This window comes from Thunnus albacares, chromosome 9, assembly GCF_914725855.1.
Source record: "Thunnus albacares chromosome 9, fThuAlb1.1, whole genome shotgun sequence".
In the NCBI taxonomy this organism is placed as follows: Eukaryota; Metazoa; Chordata; class Actinopteri; order Scombriformes; family Scombridae; genus Thunnus; species Thunnus albacares.
The window spans coordinates 26,376,372-26,396,608 of NC_058114.1; the positions used below are offsets into that span (position 1 = coordinate 26,376,372).

The 20,237-nt window shown below is 37.8% G+C and overlaps 2 protein-coding genes across 7 annotated transcripts in view; both read left to right on the forward strand.

Moving 5' to 3' along the window:
• The first annotated feature begins 3,004 nt into the window (after positions 1-3,004).
• Positions 3,005-8,839, forward strand: nmu (neuromedin U). Of its 2 annotated transcripts, XM_044361751.1 has the most exons (9): positions 3,005-4,242; positions 5,403-5,458; positions 5,544-5,591; positions 5,729-5,782; positions 5,881-5,910; positions 7,315-7,389; positions 8,207-8,260; positions 8,350-8,392; positions 8,582-8,839. In XM_044361751.1, exons 1-8 carry the CDS (start codon positions 4,095-4,097, stop codon positions 8,383-8,385), a joined length of 501 nt encoding a protein of 166 aa, XP_044217686.1. In that variant the 5' UTR covers positions 3,005-4,094; the 3' UTR covers positions 8,386-8,392; positions 8,582-8,839. The 2 variants fall into 2 exon arrangements, with proteins under 2 accessions (XP_044217686.1, XP_044217687.1); XM_044361752.1 differs by lacking the exon at positions 7,315-7,389.
• Positions 8,840-11,044: 2,205 nt separating this feature from the next.
• The window catches only part of clocka (clock circadian regulator a), a 32,680-nt gene continuing 23,487 nt past the window's right edge, over positions 11,045-20,237 (forward strand). For 2 of the 5 annotated variants that reach the window (XM_044362738.1, XM_044362737.1), the window contains exons 1-2: positions 11,045-11,309; positions 17,744-17,826. The gene's annotated coding sequence lies outside the window, so the exon portion shown is untranslated. Of the gene's footprint in view, positions 11,310-11,370; positions 11,643-11,666; positions 11,812-17,743; positions 17,827-20,237 lie in introns of those variants that run through there. The other 3 variants (XM_044362734.1, XM_044362736.1, XM_044362735.1) reach the window with 3 other exon arrangements.

The window sequence follows — 20,237 nt, forward strand, 5'->3', positions numbered from 1 at the left end:
GCTTCAGAGTGTCTCATCAAATGTTAAACTATTCCTTTAAAGCAGATCCACCAAACTAAAGAATGAAGACACAAATGCTGCAGAAAACAGGACAGTGTTTGTTTTTTACTCTGTCGTCTGGTTTATTGAAACGGATCAAAATGAAATACAGTGCAGGGGAGTATTTATGCCCTCACACATGCAGCTTCACACCAAGACTGACACATTAGCTGAGTTTTATCAGAAAAGGTAATTCTTTAATAAGCCACAAATTGGCATGCACATTTAAATACTCAATTTAAGATTAATTTATTCCTGCATCTGCCCTTGAACATGGCTTAGAATTAGAGCACAATAAGAACTGTAATCTGTGTTGTGGCTCCAAGGTGCGACAGTGTGTGAATCACACACAGTATAATCTTCTTGTCAGTTTACCTTGCGAGGCAGCTGCATTTGCGAGATCACACGAGAATCCATTGTGTCAGGCTTCAAGCCCGAACCACCAGCGGTTCGGACCAATCAGCGTCCTATGAGGATTCTTCTGTGACAGTGATAGACAGATGGTTCATCCAATTACCTGCCAGGTATTTTTTGAGCGTGCCTGTTCTTTTCCAAATGGTTTCCAAGGACGACTTCTCAGATGGTTCTGTGTAACAAACCATCTGGTGCTTCAGGTTACCTGTCAGTACCTTTGGGTTTCAACTCAAACAAACCAATTAGACCAGAGCATGCAAATGCCAGTCAAGTAATAATAATAATAATTTCTTTAAAGGTCATGACATTTCAGGACTTCTCTTGGTGGAAATGGTGGACCAAAGGGAGCTTTCTCCAAAGCTTTCAGGAGACACATCATGTAAGTTACTGAATCAGCTTTGTTGAAACAAACTCTGTGCTTTGACCTCAAAGTGCCTTAATAATTAATTATGACAAAGCTGCAAAAGTCTTGTCCTTCCATTGATTCAAGAAACATTAAGCTTGCCCATTGAGCTCCACTGTTTGTTCTTAATTGGTGGTAATAAGGAAAAGTTGTACATTAAAGAGGAGAGAGATTAGTGTAGGAGGATGACATGGGTGGGGATGACGACTCCCTGGAATTATCGATGCACTCCATTTGTTGCTGCTCACACTCTCAAACACATCAGATTTCAACAACAAAGCTGTGATTTCAATAACAAAGCTGTGCTTCAGTCGTTCATTTGTACAGTTATAAAAACAAATATACAATACTGTACTCCCATGCCAGTTAATGAAGGTGATGAATCAAGATGGAATATTTACATGAATACAATATATCATCAAAATCTTTCTAGTGACATCTATTTATCCTCCTAGTTTCTCACCCTGCCTGTCCCACATGTCCTCTTCATAATACTGGAATAAATCCAAAGTCCCTTCTTGTAAAGCCAATACAACAACAATAAAGCCAATTACAACCAAAGCAAATCCACCTTACTTTGTAATGACTTATTTTTTATTCATTGTGGGTTTTGCTGAAGAAAACAGGAGAGTGGTTGTTTTTTTTACTGTGTCATATGGTTTATTGAAACAGATCAAAATGAAATATAGTGCTGGGGAGTATTAATGCCCTCGCACACACAGCCTCACACAAAGACCGACACATTACCTGAGTTTTATCAGAAAAGGTAATTCTGTAATGAGCTGTAATGAGTCACTATGATAAAGAAATAGATTCAAATTTACGTAATGCTGTCAATGCATGAATATTGTAATGCTGTGCTATCAAAAGTTGAACAAAAGTTGAAAATGAAGACACGCTATTTCATACAATTATAGTCATTATTTTATGCACTTTACTTATGATGTATGATTTTGTTGGATTGGCATTACGGAGCAAACCGCAGTTTCCAAAGCCTTGAGTTGTACACTCTGACACAAAATAATGCTGAAATGAGAACATGAATCCTGTTTAAAAAAAATTGAGCTGAACTGATGTCATATTAAATTTATCATGGCTGATTTCTCCGCAGCTGTAACGTGTGTCACATCAATGACACCATGAAGCCTAATTATTTGGCTTTCAGTTTACAGATTCTTATTCATAAAAACAAATACTGTATGCCGCTGTGGTGGGTGACAGTCTAAGAGAAATCATGTTGAAACCCAGATAGCCTACAGAAGTGAGCCACTTCAGGCGATGATGTGGCACTGTTTGTGTTCTTCTGGCCCAGACAAAATGGACGTGAGCCTGAAATGGCCCACATGTAAAATAGCAAATATGGCCCAAAAATCCCAAATCAAATGTGGGCCTTTTTTGGTAAAGATGTGATGCTCTCAGGTATGTATATTCTGGATGTGGGCCAGTTCTGGTTGATCTGGTTTGTTCTTGGTTGATATACTACTAAATCTGGGAAAAAGGAGCGAACCGCCCATGTGCCATCATTCCACGTAGTATGTGGGCCGGATGAAAATGCCGTAAGTGTCGGGTGTGGGCTGGATCTGGGCCACAACAATTTTGATATCCGGGAATGCTGTGTAAAATATCACATTGCTTTGCCACTGATCATCACAATGTGGGTCAAGCATGATGTCAAGATATTATGCAGGGATGTTTTCCTGATGAAGGAAAAAAAAATTGGAGCCAACTAATTGGCTTTGATAAAAAAAAAAAACACATTTAAAGATGCCCTCCACAGATGTGTTAGGACAAATAAAAACACGCTGCTTGAAATAATCATTTGTGTCCATGGTTTTTCCACAAAAAAGTTCCTCATTAAGATCCTCAGAATGACATGTACTCCTTCACCCTAACTTAAAAAATATAAATACAATTATATATTTTCAAAAGATTATCCACTGGAAATAAAATGTCTCCTTACTGAAAAGTCCATTCTCTGTATTTGTACACTGGAGGCTTCAAGTGTCCCATCACACTTGTATAATCTCAACCACAATTTACTCCAGACTAGTTGCAATGTCACAAATTATGCTTGCAGGTGCACGCCTTAAACTCAGATTTAAAGTGAGCAGAGAGGAACTTCCCCCTTTCAGCAGATGAATGTGAAAACAGGCTTCCAGTGTCAAACATCCAAGTGAGGGAACAAGAGGAAAAACTAATTTTTGACTGGAGGGGGGCTTTATGAGATTTATATAGACAAGAGACACAAAATTAAAGTCCTGAAGTTTGGTTTTGATTGGTGTGTGAACATGCTTTGCCACGTTTTTGCTTCTAACTTTAACAAAAATCACAAAAGTATCATACAGGCTACATCAGGACAACAGGTGAATGTAAGGTAATCTTGATTCTTTGAAGAAGAAGAAGAAGAAGAAGAGGAAGAGAAGTTGGCTGTTAACACCTTGGTGTAAGGTTGCTGCTGTCCTTATATTCACTCACCATTATCACAACAGCATAGACAGAGGACTATAGTGCATTGTTGAGTGATAAAAGCGGTGGTTTTTATGAGGTCCAATAGCAACAGATAAATATAGGATAAATATAGAGGTGAGTGCACGTGCCTGTACCAAACTGGCCTCTCAGAAAACTAAAGCTGACTTCCTGGCATTAAGCTGTTGAAGAATTGGTGCACTGAAAATGAAATCAGGAGGATTTTCTCGGAAGGAATAGCCTAGAAGTATAAACATATGATAATATAATGCAATGCATCACAACAAACTGCACCCTAAAAATAATAATAGACATGAATCAAATATCTCAGACACAGACTGAACAACAACAACACAAAAGCAACATGTGTTGGATTGAATTATACTTTGTGCTCCACTAAAACATGAAAACAGGGTGGAAAAGAATTTTTAATTTTCTGATGGTCAACAGCTGGACTTCAATCTTTAATCTTTACTCACCTTAAATATTTTATCATTTCATCACTGCTCTCCTCGAAGTATCACGTTCAGCCAACCTGTTGATCAATTCTCATAACTTTTCTCTCTTTTCTTTTTTTCCCCTTTCATTTCTTTCTTTCTTTCCTTTTTTTTACGCGCGGAGCTGCTAATGACGCAGTCAAGTGTCAGCGCGCGAGGAGGGTGTGTGACACCAGCCTTCATATTTCTCTGACGTGAGACGGAAACTGTCAGAAGAGCAAGAAGTCAAGCGAACAGAACCAAAAAAGAAAGAAAGAAAGGCCAACGAGAGGGAGATGAGGTCCATCCAGTGCCAAAGCCAGCCTGCGCAGCGCGGAGCCTCCAGCAGCCTGTCCAGCCTCAGCAGCAGCGCTATGAGTCCACTCAGCACGGCCAGCATCACTCTCGCAGCCCTTCTCATCCTAACCATCCCAGTCTGCAAAAGTAAGTTTGGCACCATTTTATTTGATCTTATTTATTGCATTCCTAGCTTTTTTTTTAGCCAGTAAATTATTGCAAATCTTGCACTTGTGACTGCTAATATGACCTTTTAACATCAGAGGGATATAAAACTTTATTCATTTTTTTCTTTCAGTTTTTCCCTCTCTGTGTAATCTATCTATCTATCTATCTATCTATCTATCTATCTATCTATCTATCTATCTATCTATCTATCTACCTAATTTAAGATGGAAAATCTGGAAGAATTTTAATGAAGATTGTTTAGAAGATTAGTGTTTACTTTTTAAAAAAGAAATAAATACAATATCCCAAATAATATTTTCACTCATATCACAATTTCAATAGCAAATAAGTGGCATTTGACTGTGTATGAATGGACAAATAGAAATATTATATTTATTTGACTATTAGTGAAGAATTTTGATAAACCATATCCATCCATCCATCCATCAATTCATGACATGTTAAGTAACTGATGTGATGTTTAATTAGCAGAGACAGTTTGGCAGAAACCTGCAGCCATAAATTCCATTCCGGTCTTGCAACCTCTGACTTTATGTGTCAACTGACATAAAGTCACAAATGATTGAGATGTGCGATTGACAGGCACTCGTGCAGTATTCTCATGATGTCAAAGTGATCTTTGCATAGGCTGTGGGGATTCAACATCAGTGTTGGCACAGTGACGCAGCATGCTGTTGACTCGTTTACTTGTAGATGATGAGTACACAGATAATGAAACGTGGAAAAGTTTATGAAAATCTAGTTTTGATGGTTTAGATTCATTGTAGTTTTGATTCAAGAACATTTTCAAAACCAGATATCTGCCCGGCAGTAATCACACATCAACATGATGCACAACAAATCTATGTTCCACAGTAAAGCTTTTATCCTTGCTAATGGACATTTACTGCAATCATGCTGAAGGAGAGCATCCAGAAAACAGTCATACAGGAGATGCTATTCATCATCACAACACAGAGGCATTACTGACTTGTAGCTTCTCCAATATCATAATTGCATTTTTATTGTTCTGTCAATATAAGTGTACTTTTCGTCAGGATGTTATTAAAATAGAAGCATCTATCTCAAGTTTCCGCTTGAGTATTAACTGTGTATTTCTGTGCTGTATGAAACCAAAGGTGCTCCAGCAGAACTTCAGCAAGCCACAACAGATCAGAGGCAGCTACTCAGCCAGGTACGCAGCGCAGTTTTATTCTCTCCTTTCGACTTCATTGCTCCTGTCTGTGTAACTGTCCATCATCCTCTGTGCTGCTCCACAGATAGACGCTATGTGCTCATCCTACCTCCCTGCAGACCTGAAGTTTTTGGTGAGTGCTGTGTCATACTAAAACAAGAATTGAGAAGAGTCTGAGTAAAGCGTGCTGCTCTTTGTTTCTTTAAATACATGTTACAAGTTTAATTTATTAGTTTAAACAGACACTTTTCTCTCTAATTTCTTTTCCAGGCATCTGATGTCTTAGGAGAACTCTGTGTCTTGATGCTGGTTCAGAAGTTAAAGGTACCTTATACTTTGTACTCTCTTCAAACCCAGAAGTAAAGTTTAATAGCAGAATATGTTACTAATTGCAAAAAAACAACATTTTGTTGTTTTCTCAGGAGATGACAGTGCAAGAAAATAGTAAAAGGGTAAGTACAAGTTTCTTTATTATATGAATTAGTTAAAAAACAACGACAACAATAGACTAGACCTATAGAGACATAACAAAGGATTTAACCTAATGACAAATTTGTGTTGGCTTGTATGTATTATGTGTTTGTATGTGAGTGGTTGTTTTTTTTTTTTTTGTTTTTTTGGTTCATGTCATACACTGTATGCACAGTTTTTATTTCATTACTCTAGACCACAAAGTTCTGCCTTGTCAGAGGGGACGGTAAGTTATGAGGTAAATCTACAGTTTGTTGCTTGACCTAAGAAAGCACCTCACATCGTTCGATAACTATTTTTAACTGGCACTTTTTGCACAAGTGTGCTACTTTTCAATGTGTGCAGTGCAACAGACGACTAAATACAGCCCTCTGTTGGAGCTATTATGTCACATAACAAAACCAGTTGTGTAAAGTATCCACAACTTGATTCCCCAAACCAAAATGCATGCAGGTACACATTTACCATAACAAGTCAACACTAATGCATGCAGACAAATACAGACACAGACACAAACAAAATGAAAAAAATCAAATGAATTCTTCTTCAAGTGCTCCTCTAACATGTTGCGTGCTTTGCATATCAGATGCTTATTCTCAACATTTTGTGCAGGGAGGTGACAGCATGGCTTCACAGCCAGCTTTATTTCTTGGTTGCATGAGAACTTGGATTATGTATGCCTCCTCTGTCAGTCCTTCACACTGCCAGTGGTTGTTCTGGAGTGCATGGTCAAACGACTTGTGTGGTCGTTTTATTTGGAGGACTTGGTGCTTAATATTGCTGAATATAAAACAGGGAATTAGTTGCAATCAGTGATTGCAAAAAAGGTCTACTATATTTTGAAACATAAAGTACATTTTCATAATTAAATATGGTCCAATTTGGACATTTTTATGCATCTGATGAAGCTCTCTGCACTTGTGATTAAATCAGTTATGACCATTTACATGTATTCTGTTTATTTTCCTCCATGTGCATTTATACTCACTGAAACCTGCATACCATACAAAGCACCCCAGGATACACATTCACTTGCAACATGTTATACGTTGTATGTGTAAGAACAAAACATATTTCTTACATGAAATATGAAGCCACTTTGTTTTCCAGTCCTCCATCACTGGTATGTGAATAATGCAAAATGCCAGGTGTTTGTCAAAATACTGACACTAAGGCTGCAATGAATAAATCGCTGCACTGAGGAAGCATTTGTATTATGTTTGCATTTTTGTTTCGCATGCTGTTGTGTGTTAAAGGGAGAGAAGTGATGTTTCTCTCTTTGCCACTGTACACTTCATATTCTCTAATGTTCTCTCTCGCTGGAGCTGTTATTCATGTTTGTTTGTCTGGCTCTACCTGTGTCTTTGTGTGTGTGTGTTGGTCAGACCCCTCTGTCGCACCCCCTCCTGCATCTAGCTTCTCAACTCCATACCAGAAGAGAGAGAGGACTCTCAATGCGCGTATGTACCACCCACATCAGTTCTCCTTTCAATCTCTTTTTCTTTTTCTTTTTTTTTTTTGAGGACTGATTGGTAAAACAAAGATACTGAAAACCAAGATGCTTTGTTTTTCCGAATACAAACTGTATGCAATCAGTGGTGCAAACTGACATGAAATGCCATTTTGTGTGACTTATTTTATTTTCTGATGATAAACATACATAGTTAACGCTTACAGAATGTATTCTGATCTCTCAACTGCGGTAGAAACCTTGGTTGAAAATATAGAAAAGAGCTGATGAAAAGAAAATGTTCTAATTGCAGCTGGCGCAGTGGAAAAAGTGCATTTTTGTGGCAAACACTGAAGCATGTGCGCTACATTCTGTAGTTGATTTCAATGTATGTTTTCCCCTTCCTGAGCTTACATGTCAGTAATGCTGTTTCATATCAGGCAACTACCCTCACTCCCTGTACGAGCTCAGTCTACATTAGCTGTTCTTTCGCAAGCTGAGAGTAATTATGGTCTAAAATTAGCGCAGCTGATAGGTGAACTTATCCCTCAATGCTATCAAGTGCTGACATTCACAAAGTGGACACAGAGGAATTGTGAGCGAGAAGCGTTGGAAAGTGTTTGTTTTGGAAAATCCAGATGTGACTGTTTGAGTGTGTGCTGCTGACGTTGCCGGTGAGTCATGGAAGAAAAGGTGAAACAATGAAGACCACCAGGCAACCTCTGCTTTAAACTGAATAATAAATGTCTCATCAATATATTTGAACACTGAGAAAATGGGAAATAATAACAGAGACAGTGTTTGCTGTGGTTGTTGTGTCTGTACAGGCTGAACTCCAGGGACCTGGGGGAATCCAGAGCAGAGGTTACTTCCTCTATCGAGTATGAACATGTTTATGTCAAGAAATAAAAGAGAAAAATATCCTAGATAATAGGATGATAATTCAATAACACCTTGTTTGCACTTGCAGCCACGAAATGGAAGAAGATCCTTAGAATATGAGTAAATTAAAGGTAATACTCCAGATATTGTTTTGTCTGTTTCCTGCCACCTCAACATCCATGTTTGCAGTCTTATTAGACATTGACATTTACAAGCTTAATTGCAAACCCTCTCATTAATATGGAGTTACAGTGTCAGGCATGTACATGTGTGTGTGTTCTTGTAGTCATCATCTAATCATGTATATCAATGTGTGCTAGTCTCCACCTCTGAAGCTTAGTGTACAGAGACGACACAGACCCCCGAGCCGCTGCACTACGACTGAGTGATCCAGACGTCAACCACAGTCCTCTGCCACTGCTGTATAGTGATGTTTGAATGTACACAAAGAATATAATTAAAATACTGTTCATTTGTCCAGATTTTATTTTGTGTTATATGTGTGTCATTTGCATTAAAACTGCTATAATGTGATTAGGTGTGGCCGTGTACGTTTGATTCTATACGCAATGTGTCTTATGAATATCAATCTTTCATTATATTTGGAAGCATAAGCATTAAAAAAGTACTGTATGTACATGAATGAATGCATACACACAGTCTTAAAAACCTTATATTTAAACAATAAAATCATTTATTTGACATAAAATGTTGTGTTTAGAGGAAATTCTTATATATATTATTAAATATAAACACTTGGAATATGTCCTAAGTGCTTTTTTTAATCTAATTAATCTGAACTATGATAAAGTAAGTGCTGCATCTGTTATCATAATTCATTTTAATGGTTTAAATTAGACAAAGAAAGAATGTTTTGTGTCCTGCCACCATTTTGAATGAAATGAGGAATCCATAACACACTGGAAAAACATACTGGAAACCTGGCAGCAGAGAAAGTCATAGACTCATGAAAGAACAGCATGAATGTTTTGATTAGTTTCACATGAGAGATAATGATGTTGGACTCATGAGTAAACTGCAGTTCCCACTGAGACCACCACTCCAACAAGCAATCAAATTAATAAAACAGAGCACTGACATCTTTTTAATGAAAGAAGTTGCTCTGGAATAATCATAAGCTAGTTTTTTTTCAGAATTTTCTCATTTGTTTTCTTCTTGCAATAAAATTATTTGCAGAAATGCTTTTTTTTGGTCAGAAGTTATTTAACAGACCTGAAAACCTGAATGTGTTTCTACTGTTATTGACAGTAGATGTCGCCATTATCAACCAATTGAATTGGGATCTCTTCCTACCACATAAATAATCACTGATATGTAGCTAAAGATTGTATAACTGAAGGAAGATGCAAATAAGTCATCCTATATATGCATTTTATATTCATAAGTCTGACCTCATGACACCTTAATTAAACTCTGACTTATGCATTTTGCCTTCAAAGACGAGAGATGTAAACACAATTCAAAACAGATACAGAAAGGTTAAAGACAGTTTTTAGTATTCTATGATACTCTCAGTATTAGTAGACAATGACAGTAGTTCATTTAAAGATTAAACTGCACCACAATAAAGAACACACTCCTTTGAATGTGAACATTTCAGACACAATGTTTTTGGCTGTGTTCTCCATGTCCTCATCAAGATGGAGCCCTTGCATTTCCAGCCAATGATGATTTCACCACAAACAACAATAAATATGTGTTTTTCACAGTAATGTTTTAAAACGCTGCTGCAACATCTTATGTTGGACTCCAGCCAATACTGTAAAGCTGTCTTTCAAACTGTGTCCCGTGAGCACTCAATGTAGCTCATATTACCTGGGAACAAAAGTATGATTGTTGATGGAAGAATACTGTGTCACATCTGTAGGGATAGAATAGTAAATATACTATTATAAATTTGCCCATTTGGCATTATTCCAAGTAAACGTGGGTATTAAATCAAATAATAATCACTCTCAAGCCTAAAAGTTTAAGACAGTTTTCATCACTATACCCAAAGGAAATATGTGGGACATTGTGTAATTTTCTCTTTTCTCCCCTCTATAATTTTTTTGTGGACTTGCTACCACTCCAATGCATGACACAAAATCAGCATGTTGAAGTGGACATTCATACACTGGATGCATGCAAATCATTTTACATGATGAGTGAATACAGCGGTGGGTATGCAAAGGAGTTTAGATGATACAATGTGTCATACTCTGTCCCTGCCTCTTCACTATGGGAAAAATAAATGGGCTAATTGTGGAAGATGTGCTATCTAACAGCTAACAATGGCAAAAAAGGAAGGTACATTATACCTATTCATACACTGGCTATGCAAATTCATCCTTTTAATCTCTGTCCCCGTCTAAAGGTCGAAACAGCGCCACTAGCTCATTCACTCCTCCGCTGTGGCTCCAAAATGGTGCTGCAGTTTTTGCTATTTAGGCTGTTGCCATGGTGATCAGCACCACGCCGAAGATGGGGATTCACTAAAATCAATCAGATTAAATTATACCGTATTTCTCTGTTTAAAAGAACAATTTACATTGACTGGTGCGTCTATAGTCTTTGCTAAAAGTTGGTCTTGCTCGTGTTGTTTTTCCTGAAACGAAGTGTGGCATTCACAATATACATATGTTAGAAAATTGATAAAAAATCTTACTCAGGTGATGTTTTTGTGATCAAAACTAACTAAAATAAGGTTTTGAAAAAGAAGTAATGGACTAGTTTTAAATTTGGCTTAAGATTCATTTTTAATATGATACATTTTAGCTACTTTAACAACAAAATAAACAACAAAAAACAACTAGTCAGCACACACGGATACCTGTGGAGAGTGGGTGTCCAATCCAGCTAATCTAACTAAACCTGGGTGTTGATCAGTTCTCTGTAAGCAGGCGTGTGCGTTATCTGGAGTAGTGTGGGGCCTTTTGGCTCCAGCTCCGGTCCGGCTCCAGTCAGCCTGCCTCAGCCCTGCGCAGTCCACCGTCAGCAGCGCCACCGGGTGCAGGGATATCCCGATGAAAGGGCAGTCTGCTCGGGGTAAGTGTGACATCTCTACCGCTCCGCGTTTGTGTGTTTTTACAGTCTGTTTGTCTGACTATTGACACGCGTAAAGCTGCAAACGGAACAGTTTTGCTTCGGCTTGTTTGGTGACAGAGACTGGCCAAAGGCCCGGTGACCCACATTATTATCTAATGCTGCACGTTAGCTAGCTAGCTCCGGCTAAAAGTAGGTTGACATACATACAGTACATTGTTGCAGACGACTTCAGTGCTCGTATTACATTATAAAGTCGCTCGCCACCTGGAAAAATAACGGATATTTAATTGTTCACGGATAAAGGTGCCTTGAGAGTGTGTGTCATATGTCGCAGTAAGTGTGTCAAACTATAAAAAAAGCTGTTGTTTTGTTGCTGTAATTGACGTTAGCACGCAAGCTAGGTGGCGTTAGCAATCACTGCCCGGTTTGCCGGCCGGCATCACCGGCAGCACGGAGACAGGCTGACAGACGAGCTGTACCTTCAAGACTGACTTCAGTTCAGGTGACTTTACATACTTGACAACCGTAAACATCTCACTGACATGTCACTTGCCACATTTCCTGCTTCTTTATTAAGGTTATGTCTGTTTTGTTTTGTTTTGTTTTTTTCCACCCCGGTGTTAATTAGTAGATCTGTGGCAGCTGCGTTTCACTCCAGATTTCCAGTCTTGTTCCGCTGCTCCTCATTCAACAAATATGAAATCGATCACAGAGTCACTTCATGGTCTCATGTGATGTCCCACCTGTCATCCAGAACTGTTTCAACAACACTGTACGGCTTATCTGAAAGGTGCATTTGGATCAGGATCCTATGGGCTACATGTGAATATGACACAGACTATGTAATGATAATGTTGTACTCTGCTTTGGGGATCAAATATGTCTTATTTTCTCACCTGCTACATATATGTCAAGGTTCATGTTGTGACACCTCAGATCTTAGGTACTTTGTCTTTCTCTAAAAAAAAAAAAAACCCCACAAAGGAAGAGTATCTTACCTTCAGACGGCAGTTTGATACACATTTCACTGTCGCCTCACTAAGTCTTTTGATTCCTTGGGATTTTATTCAGACTTAATGCAACAACAGTGTAATGAGATACAGCGCTTAATGCGATGATAAGATGAAGTTTAGTCATGCAAACAGTTCCATTTACTTTCTACTGTAGCTTGCCGCTGGTTGCAAAAATGAATCTTTATGTAGCCTTATTTTTAAAAGAGCATTAAAATGATTTCACATTTTGATGATCGCTCTCGTTTTGAGTGACATTTGATAACTGAGCTGAACAGTACATCAGTGATTAGGATCTAATCATATGTTCCTGTAATTGTTTTGACTATTGTAACACAGTTTTATACTCTAAAAGACTACAAACCCGTTACTAATCCGCTTTCGAAATGATTTTTTTAAATCACTGACAATGCCAGCTGAAAACGGTAGTTTGGTGTTTTAATTCCCCTTAGACTGCAGTCTGATGAGATGTGCAACTTCCAACATATCCAATATGATATTTCCTTACCTAAACATGTCTATAAGAAATTCTTTTACAGTATTTCATGATTTTGTTTACCCATTACCTCCTCCTAGTTGATTGTAAACACGAAAAACAATCAAATCGGAGAGTGATACTCTCAGAGAGGCCATTGTTAATAGGTAATACCTTGCAGCTGTGTTTACATACAATACAGATTCAGTAATCAATTTTGGCTACGCAGAGTTGTTAGAGCTGTTAGTGGAGCGTGGAAAAATACTCTGACACCTCTTTGGTTGCATGCGCTCTGGCTGGCTGCAGGTGAAGAGAGTAAACAGGGACGCTCGCTCTCTGTCTTCCTCTGAGAGTCCACTGCTGTCTCTGCTTTGTGTCTCGTCGTCGCCTGGCATATTTTACATATCACAACACGTTTATCAAGTTTTACAAGTTTCTCCAAGTTTATTACCCCACATTAATTGCAGATACATTTCAGTTGTGTATTATATATTATGTAGTTGTGGCACACTGGGCAGCAGAGCACTGACAAGATTGTTTTCTTTGAACAGACGAGGAGGTGCGGCTAACAACACTGTCAAATTCTCACGCACAGATTACATTATTATTTGCTACGCCTAATAATGTAATTATCATACGCCTGTCATATCAGGCTTTTGTGATACAGAGGAGGCTGTGTTGTGTCAGATGTGACGATTCTCCGGCTTTGGACTAATGCAGGCAGCTTGAATCAGTCAGTGGACTGATAACAAGTCACGATACTTCATCTCCATCTGAGAATTAATCTGCAACTGTTTTGATAATCAATGAATCATTTCTCAAGCAAAAACGCCAAACATCCTGTGGTTCCAGCTTGTGAGAATTTTCTCCTTTTCGCTTTTTTAGATAATTGTAAACTGAATATATTTGGGTTTTAAACTGTTGATAAGACAAAACAAGACATTTAAAGATGTCACCTTGGACTCTGGGAGATGACCATTTTTTACTGTCTTATGACCTTTCATAGGCTGGCGGATCAGCAGATTAATCAATAATGAACATAAATGTTAGTTGTAGCCCTGCTGTATTGCAGATTGCCTGTTTTCTTCTGTGGTTTTAGAGGACTACACAGCTGACTCAGTGACTGTGTAATCGCCAAGGCCCTGGGCTTAGTACGGTTGCTTCATGCGAACTGTACATTCACAGTGTCTCAAGTATAACTTCTATAACGTTGGTACCTCAGGGTAATCTTCCTACTGACATCAGTGAGAAATGTCACATCCTGCAGCAACCAAAGTAGCACACAGTTCAAGCACCAGCACCAACAGTTGAACAGATTAACAAGCAAGAAGTTTTCCTTGGTCACAATCCTTGAAATGTTTTTTTCTAACATATAGAACTAATTTCATTAGTCAGGGTCGACCATGTGTTTGCTATCATACGGTCAGAGACTCGACTCTTTATTTTGACTCTCGCTTTGCCAGAGGTGACCCTGAATTTGACGTCATGTGAGTTATTCACTTTAAAAGGCAACGGTATAGTAGAAGGGTTTTTAAATCTAGTTCAGTATAGGAGACTTGACCTTTAGATCATACACCGGAGGTTGTTATTGACTGCAGGGTTTGATGATTTGACACTATCTCAACTTTAGCTGACTTTACTATACTTTCGTCTTCATCTTGCAACGTGAAACATAAGCTTAAGTGCACAAGGTAAGAAGAGTTTTAGTTCATTTTCCCAGTAATTTAGTATTTGATATGGTTTTGTGTAGAATATCAGATTTACTACATTTAGCTTTTTCTTCCTCTTAATGTTATTGCTTGCAGATTTAAGAGCTGGCATGTGACTTTGTCATCTCAGCCATTTAATATGCAGACCTCACCAGCAGAGCCTTGTTATGGCTGACGTTTCAAACTCATGGCCCTGCCGCAGATAATTTGATGCCACCAATATTTGGTCTGCAGTTTGCTTCACACTCAATAATTAATGCTGTTTGTTGGAATGAATGTTTCTTGTTGTAAAAGTTGGATAGACTCATATAGCTAGCTTTATTAGATGACTCTGTTATATTTTCCTGTTTGGCTTTAATAACCGTTGCAGAGTTTAATATCATCTGTCAAAATGGTCTTTGACGTGATAAACAACCAGACCAACTGGTACCAGCAGCTGCACTGGCAGTGATCATTCTAATGAAGCAATATGGCACTCAGTGTATCAGTATGGCTGTTTTTATGTGGTTTGAATGTGTTTCTTGGACACAACTGAACAGTTCTACGTTATAATCTATATCAGGTTTTACACAGGCAATATTTTTTAGTTGGATAAATTAATTGTTGGTATTGGTCTTTTAATGGGATCTGTTAATAAAGAAAATAATCTTGCTACTGAATGTTTGATGCAAAAAAAAAAAAAATCTGTAGCAATGAGATGTAAAATGGTAATTTCCAAACCAATTAATTAGCATAACATGTACTGCTTTTAATTATTAACATGTAGTTAATGTAGTATGAACAGACACCAGACATTTAAATGAGAGAAATATTAAACTCCTCTCTCTACTGTTTGGCTTCCTCGTGCTCTGAGAAGAGGATGACCACTGACAGCAACAGTAGCTGCAGAGAAATCTTTAAGCCACACAGGATTGTTTCTGTCAGACTGACCTTTCTCTGAGAGCGGAGAGGCTTCTTCCTTCTGAAGACATGAATCAGATTCACAGACTTTGTCAGTAGTTATTCCTTTGCATGGCCTAACACTTTATCACCAAAAATAATGTTTCATTACATGACAAACTACACGTCTCTGTGGAGTTTTGTCTCAGTATGTGCAGGGATTGTACAGTAATGCTAGCTGATGAGGCTAAGAGGGAGTGCACTGTTAAACTTGTGAAAATGGGTTACTGATCTGATGGCTGACAATCTCTAACATTACATACTGTGGATACTCGTCTATAACTGAAAAGCTGTGACATTTAAGAGACTTGAACAGGTTTGTACAACCAGAAATTAGTTGCATAGTTGTTAAAAGTCAGTGAATATGATTGAATGATCACAATTTGACTCAAAACCAGACGTAGCAACCTCTGTGTAGACGTCTGTATGTAATAGCGCTGCAACTAACTATTGTTTTCATCATCTATTAATCTGTCGGATTATTTTTCTCAATCAATCAATGTGTTGTTTGGTCTATAAAATGTCAGAAAATGGTGAAACATCCTCAAGTGTCTTGTTTTGTCCTGACCAGCAGTCCATGACCCAAAGATTTTCAGTTTACTGTCATAGAAGAAAATATTCACATTCGAGAAGCTGGAATCAGAGAATCTGGACTTTTTTTTTTCTTAAAAAATAACTACAAACATCAACAAATCGATTACCAAAATAGCTGGTGATTAATTTAATACTTGGCAACTAATCCATTTATCGACTAATCATTGCAGCTTTAGTATGTAACACACAGAGGGAACCAGCCCTCCAGTCTATATCACATCCTGTAGTAGGAATTATGTGTATTGTTTTCACTTTATCCCACAACTAGTGAAAATGGTAGCAAGATATGAGTAAGTCTCGCTTTGAAATATACGATACAGGAGACAGCAAATGTAACATTTTTTTCAGAGAGCAGTTGTTTCTTGTAAAAACGGAAAAAAGTTGACCTACATGCAGATCAGGGGCAATCAAAAACTGTCTTAGAATGACGCTATCTGATTTTACTACGATTAAGAAAAAAATGGGTCAAGTCTGTTGGGTTTTCCCTAAAAACCGATGGGGGTTGTTGGTGCATCAGTGTTATCTGTAGCAGCAGTGTCATCGTTAATAATGACTTTGGTGCAATTAGAAATCAGAAACTATTGCCTGGTGTAGAAGAACATGCTGCAGAGATTTCACTGAGCAGATGAGATCAGCTATCAGATGGTAAAGCTAAAGCTACTGGAGATAATGATAAAGCAAACTTTCAAAATACATAGAACAGAAAGTTTTTGGTTTTGGAATATATGAGACATGACGACTCATCATCATCATCACTAGTACATGAGTCATTAGTCCGGTTTTAGCTTTTCATATCTGCGACTTTGCCTTTATTTCTTTGTTTTATATAATTGCAAATGGGATAATTTCAGGTTATGGATTGTTCGACTATTTAGTTTTTTGAGGACGTCATCTCGAGTTCTGGGAAACGATTTTCTTACTTCTTTTATAGACAGAACATGTAATAATTTAATTGAAGAAATAATAGATGAACTGATCATGAAATAATAAAATAATAGTTAGATGGTTGCAGCTCTACATTCATTCAATGGCGGCATTTCATGCTACTGACTAGAGCATGACTGAGTAATAAATACTGAGACTGGTATCTGATCCACTTAGTGAAGTACTTGGTTTTGAGAAATCAAAGTGAGAATTCCTCTTCTTTGATATTCAAGATCCCAGTAAATAAAAAAGATGGTATGTTGAAAGTATATGACAGAACTCCTTCAAGGAAATAATAAAGCGTCATCAGGTCATTTTATTACAATGAGTAGCGTAGTACAACATTTCATGACGCTGTTTGTATGCCCTAGTGTAACAAAGTCCTCGATTATGAGGGGTCATAAAATATATTGGTTCCGGTTGCTTATCGACACACTCACATGCAAACTCATTCACGTAAACTCAGGTTTATATGAATGGATTTCTAAGAACAGATGCACATGTTTACATTGCCTGGAAGAAGACCCCCCCCCCCCCCCCCCCCTCCTTCCCAGCTGATGGCCAGGGGCTCGCTTGTGAATGGACTTGTGAATGTGTGTGTGTGTGTGTGTGTGTGTGTGTGTGTGTGTGTGTGTGTGAGTTCAGAGCTGCTCTTATTTCTGCAGTGCTGTGGGAGGTTCACACGATGACCCAGATGTTTTAGTTCTGATTCAGTAATGTGAGTTTCTTAGCTCTAAGCCACTCGTTTTGTAAATTTAAGCCTCTGTCTTTTCTTTTCAACAGGTGAAGAATTCAGGGTTTGACTACAGAGTCTCCAGTCATGAGGTGAAGCAGTTTGCTAATTAATCATCACTCAAAGACAAAAGGTAAGACACCTTGGACTGGGTCTGCTGAATTTTGCTCTTAGCTGCCTGCAGTGGATGTTTCAGCCTTATTTAGATAAGGAGACAGACAGTTTGGGCTATTTAAGACATTTGAAGCCTTATTCATCAGGAGCTATTATTGATTATTTGCTGTCTGTTGCTGTTTCTTCTGAATATAATAAATATGGAATTTAAATGGTGTTGACTGAGTCACCAGATTTCACATAATTGTCTCATGATATGATGCTGCTATAGAAATGGTTTAGTATCCTTTAGTTGTATCTGCTGATACTGATTAGCCTGTAATGTCATTTTGCTGTGTCTGCTCAAACTGTGTGTGTATGTGCAAGTTGCATATAGCTACGTTCTCTGAAGGTTTAGTCTTGATCAGTAAATATTTATTGTTAAAATATCTCTTTCAGCACAATATCTAAACCTAAACTGAACATCATAAGTCTTAACAGTTGACCAGATTACCTAAACTAGGTTTAAGCTATAGATTAAACTCAGTCTTGAATATCATTTTAATAATAATAGCTCCCTTTTGTGAGTATATTTACCCACAGGGTGACACTTCATCAAATTATTTATATTTTGGGGGAATTTATTCCAAATTGTGTATTTTAGAGTGGAAAGAGACAGGAGGGAGTTGAGGAGTCTGTGTGTGTGTTTGTTTAATGTTTGTTAATGTTGTAAGGGTACATCAACAGGTTTTTGGCTTTAGTAGAGAGTTACTCATGTTGAACTTTAAAAGAAAGACTGCCAAAAATAGAAAACTTTATCAAGGATCTTGTGTACCTATTTATGTCTCCACACCGGCGACAGCTGTGGCCGGAGGCATTGTGTTTTTGGGTTGTCCCTCCATCCATCCATCCGTGTGTCCGTACGTCCCGTGCTCGTGAACTCTGTCTCAGGGACACTGTTAGGAAATTTCTTCAAATTTGGCACAAACATCCACTTGGACTCAGTGATGAACTGATTAGAATTTGGTGGTCAAAGGTCGAGGTCTCTGTGACCTCACAAAACATGTTTTTGGCCATAACTCAAGAATCCATTACTTAATAATGACAAAGTTTCAAACAAATGTCTAATAGGATAAAATGATGTGATGACATTTTATATCTAAAAGGTCAAAGGTAAACTTCACTTTCCTGGCTATTATTCAAAGCCATAACTCAGGAACAGAAGGGGAGATTGTGACTATATTTCACATTTGGTCAGATACTGAATTGGTGACACTAATCTTGGGTGATTGTAGATCTTTCGTGCTGCTGGGTTGAAGATGTGTGTGAAGCATCCACGTTTTAGAATTTGTGGTTTCTTTGCAGCAACATTCATATCTGAAGCATCGTCTACTGTCATGACTGCAACTTTATGTTCTATCAGAATCAGCTTTATTGGCAAAGCATGTGAATACATACAAAGAAAATACACTTAATACACTAAATTCCTTCAAAGTCTTCACTACAAATATTAAATGAGTCTGGACGGACATGGATGTAAACTGCAACTTGACTGGTTGGCAGAGGCATACAACTGTGTGGCGGTATTTCTGGTCGTAACATTTTTTGTGATGCCAAATCACATTGCTAGGTGTAATTGTATTTATTTCATTATAGTCCCTTTCAGACGCATTGCTGGTTTTATCTTGTTAAACTAATGGCTTTATGGCTCACACACATTTGTCTCTGTTGTGGAAAATTTTGTTCAAACATGACAGGATCATTACAATTAGAGCTGTAATCCCTGCAAGATATTCAGCATCTTTCACACAAGACTTGGCTAAGCAGGAGATGCATATAATACAAGGTTTAGAGATTGTTTCCTGCCAAACCAATTTCCAGTCATTCTTATAAAAGTAGCTCCAAAAAGTATTTTTATATTTGCAGCTTAAAAATTGTCTCAAGGCTCAGAAGGTCAAGATTTTTCCAGCTTTATTTCTCATCTCTCTATGATAGGTGGACATGCTTTACAGGAAAATGTTGTAAATAAGAATGTAAGAATGTTATCTTCTGTGTGCCTTTACTGGCAATACTCCTACTTTTGTTGATACTTGAGCAGAGCAGAAAATATTCTGAACATTTTACAAGGTTCCAAGTAGGCAGCGTAATGAAAATAGTTTAAAATTGATACCAACTACGACTGTAACTAACATTTTTTTCTCACAACAACAATGCATTTAGTCTGGAAAAGAGGATCGTGAAAAACGGCTGCTCACAATTTCATAATCTTTAAAGCACTTGTTTTTTCAATCAACAGTTGAAAACTTGTTTTTTTTTCTTGATTTTATGAAAAATCAATAATTAAAATTGACTACTTGTTCAGCACCAAGCAAGTAAAAGAATTTATTACAGTGCACATCTGGGCCTTGTGAGGTTATAAGATCCCATATCAGTTGAGCTCTGCGTGATGAA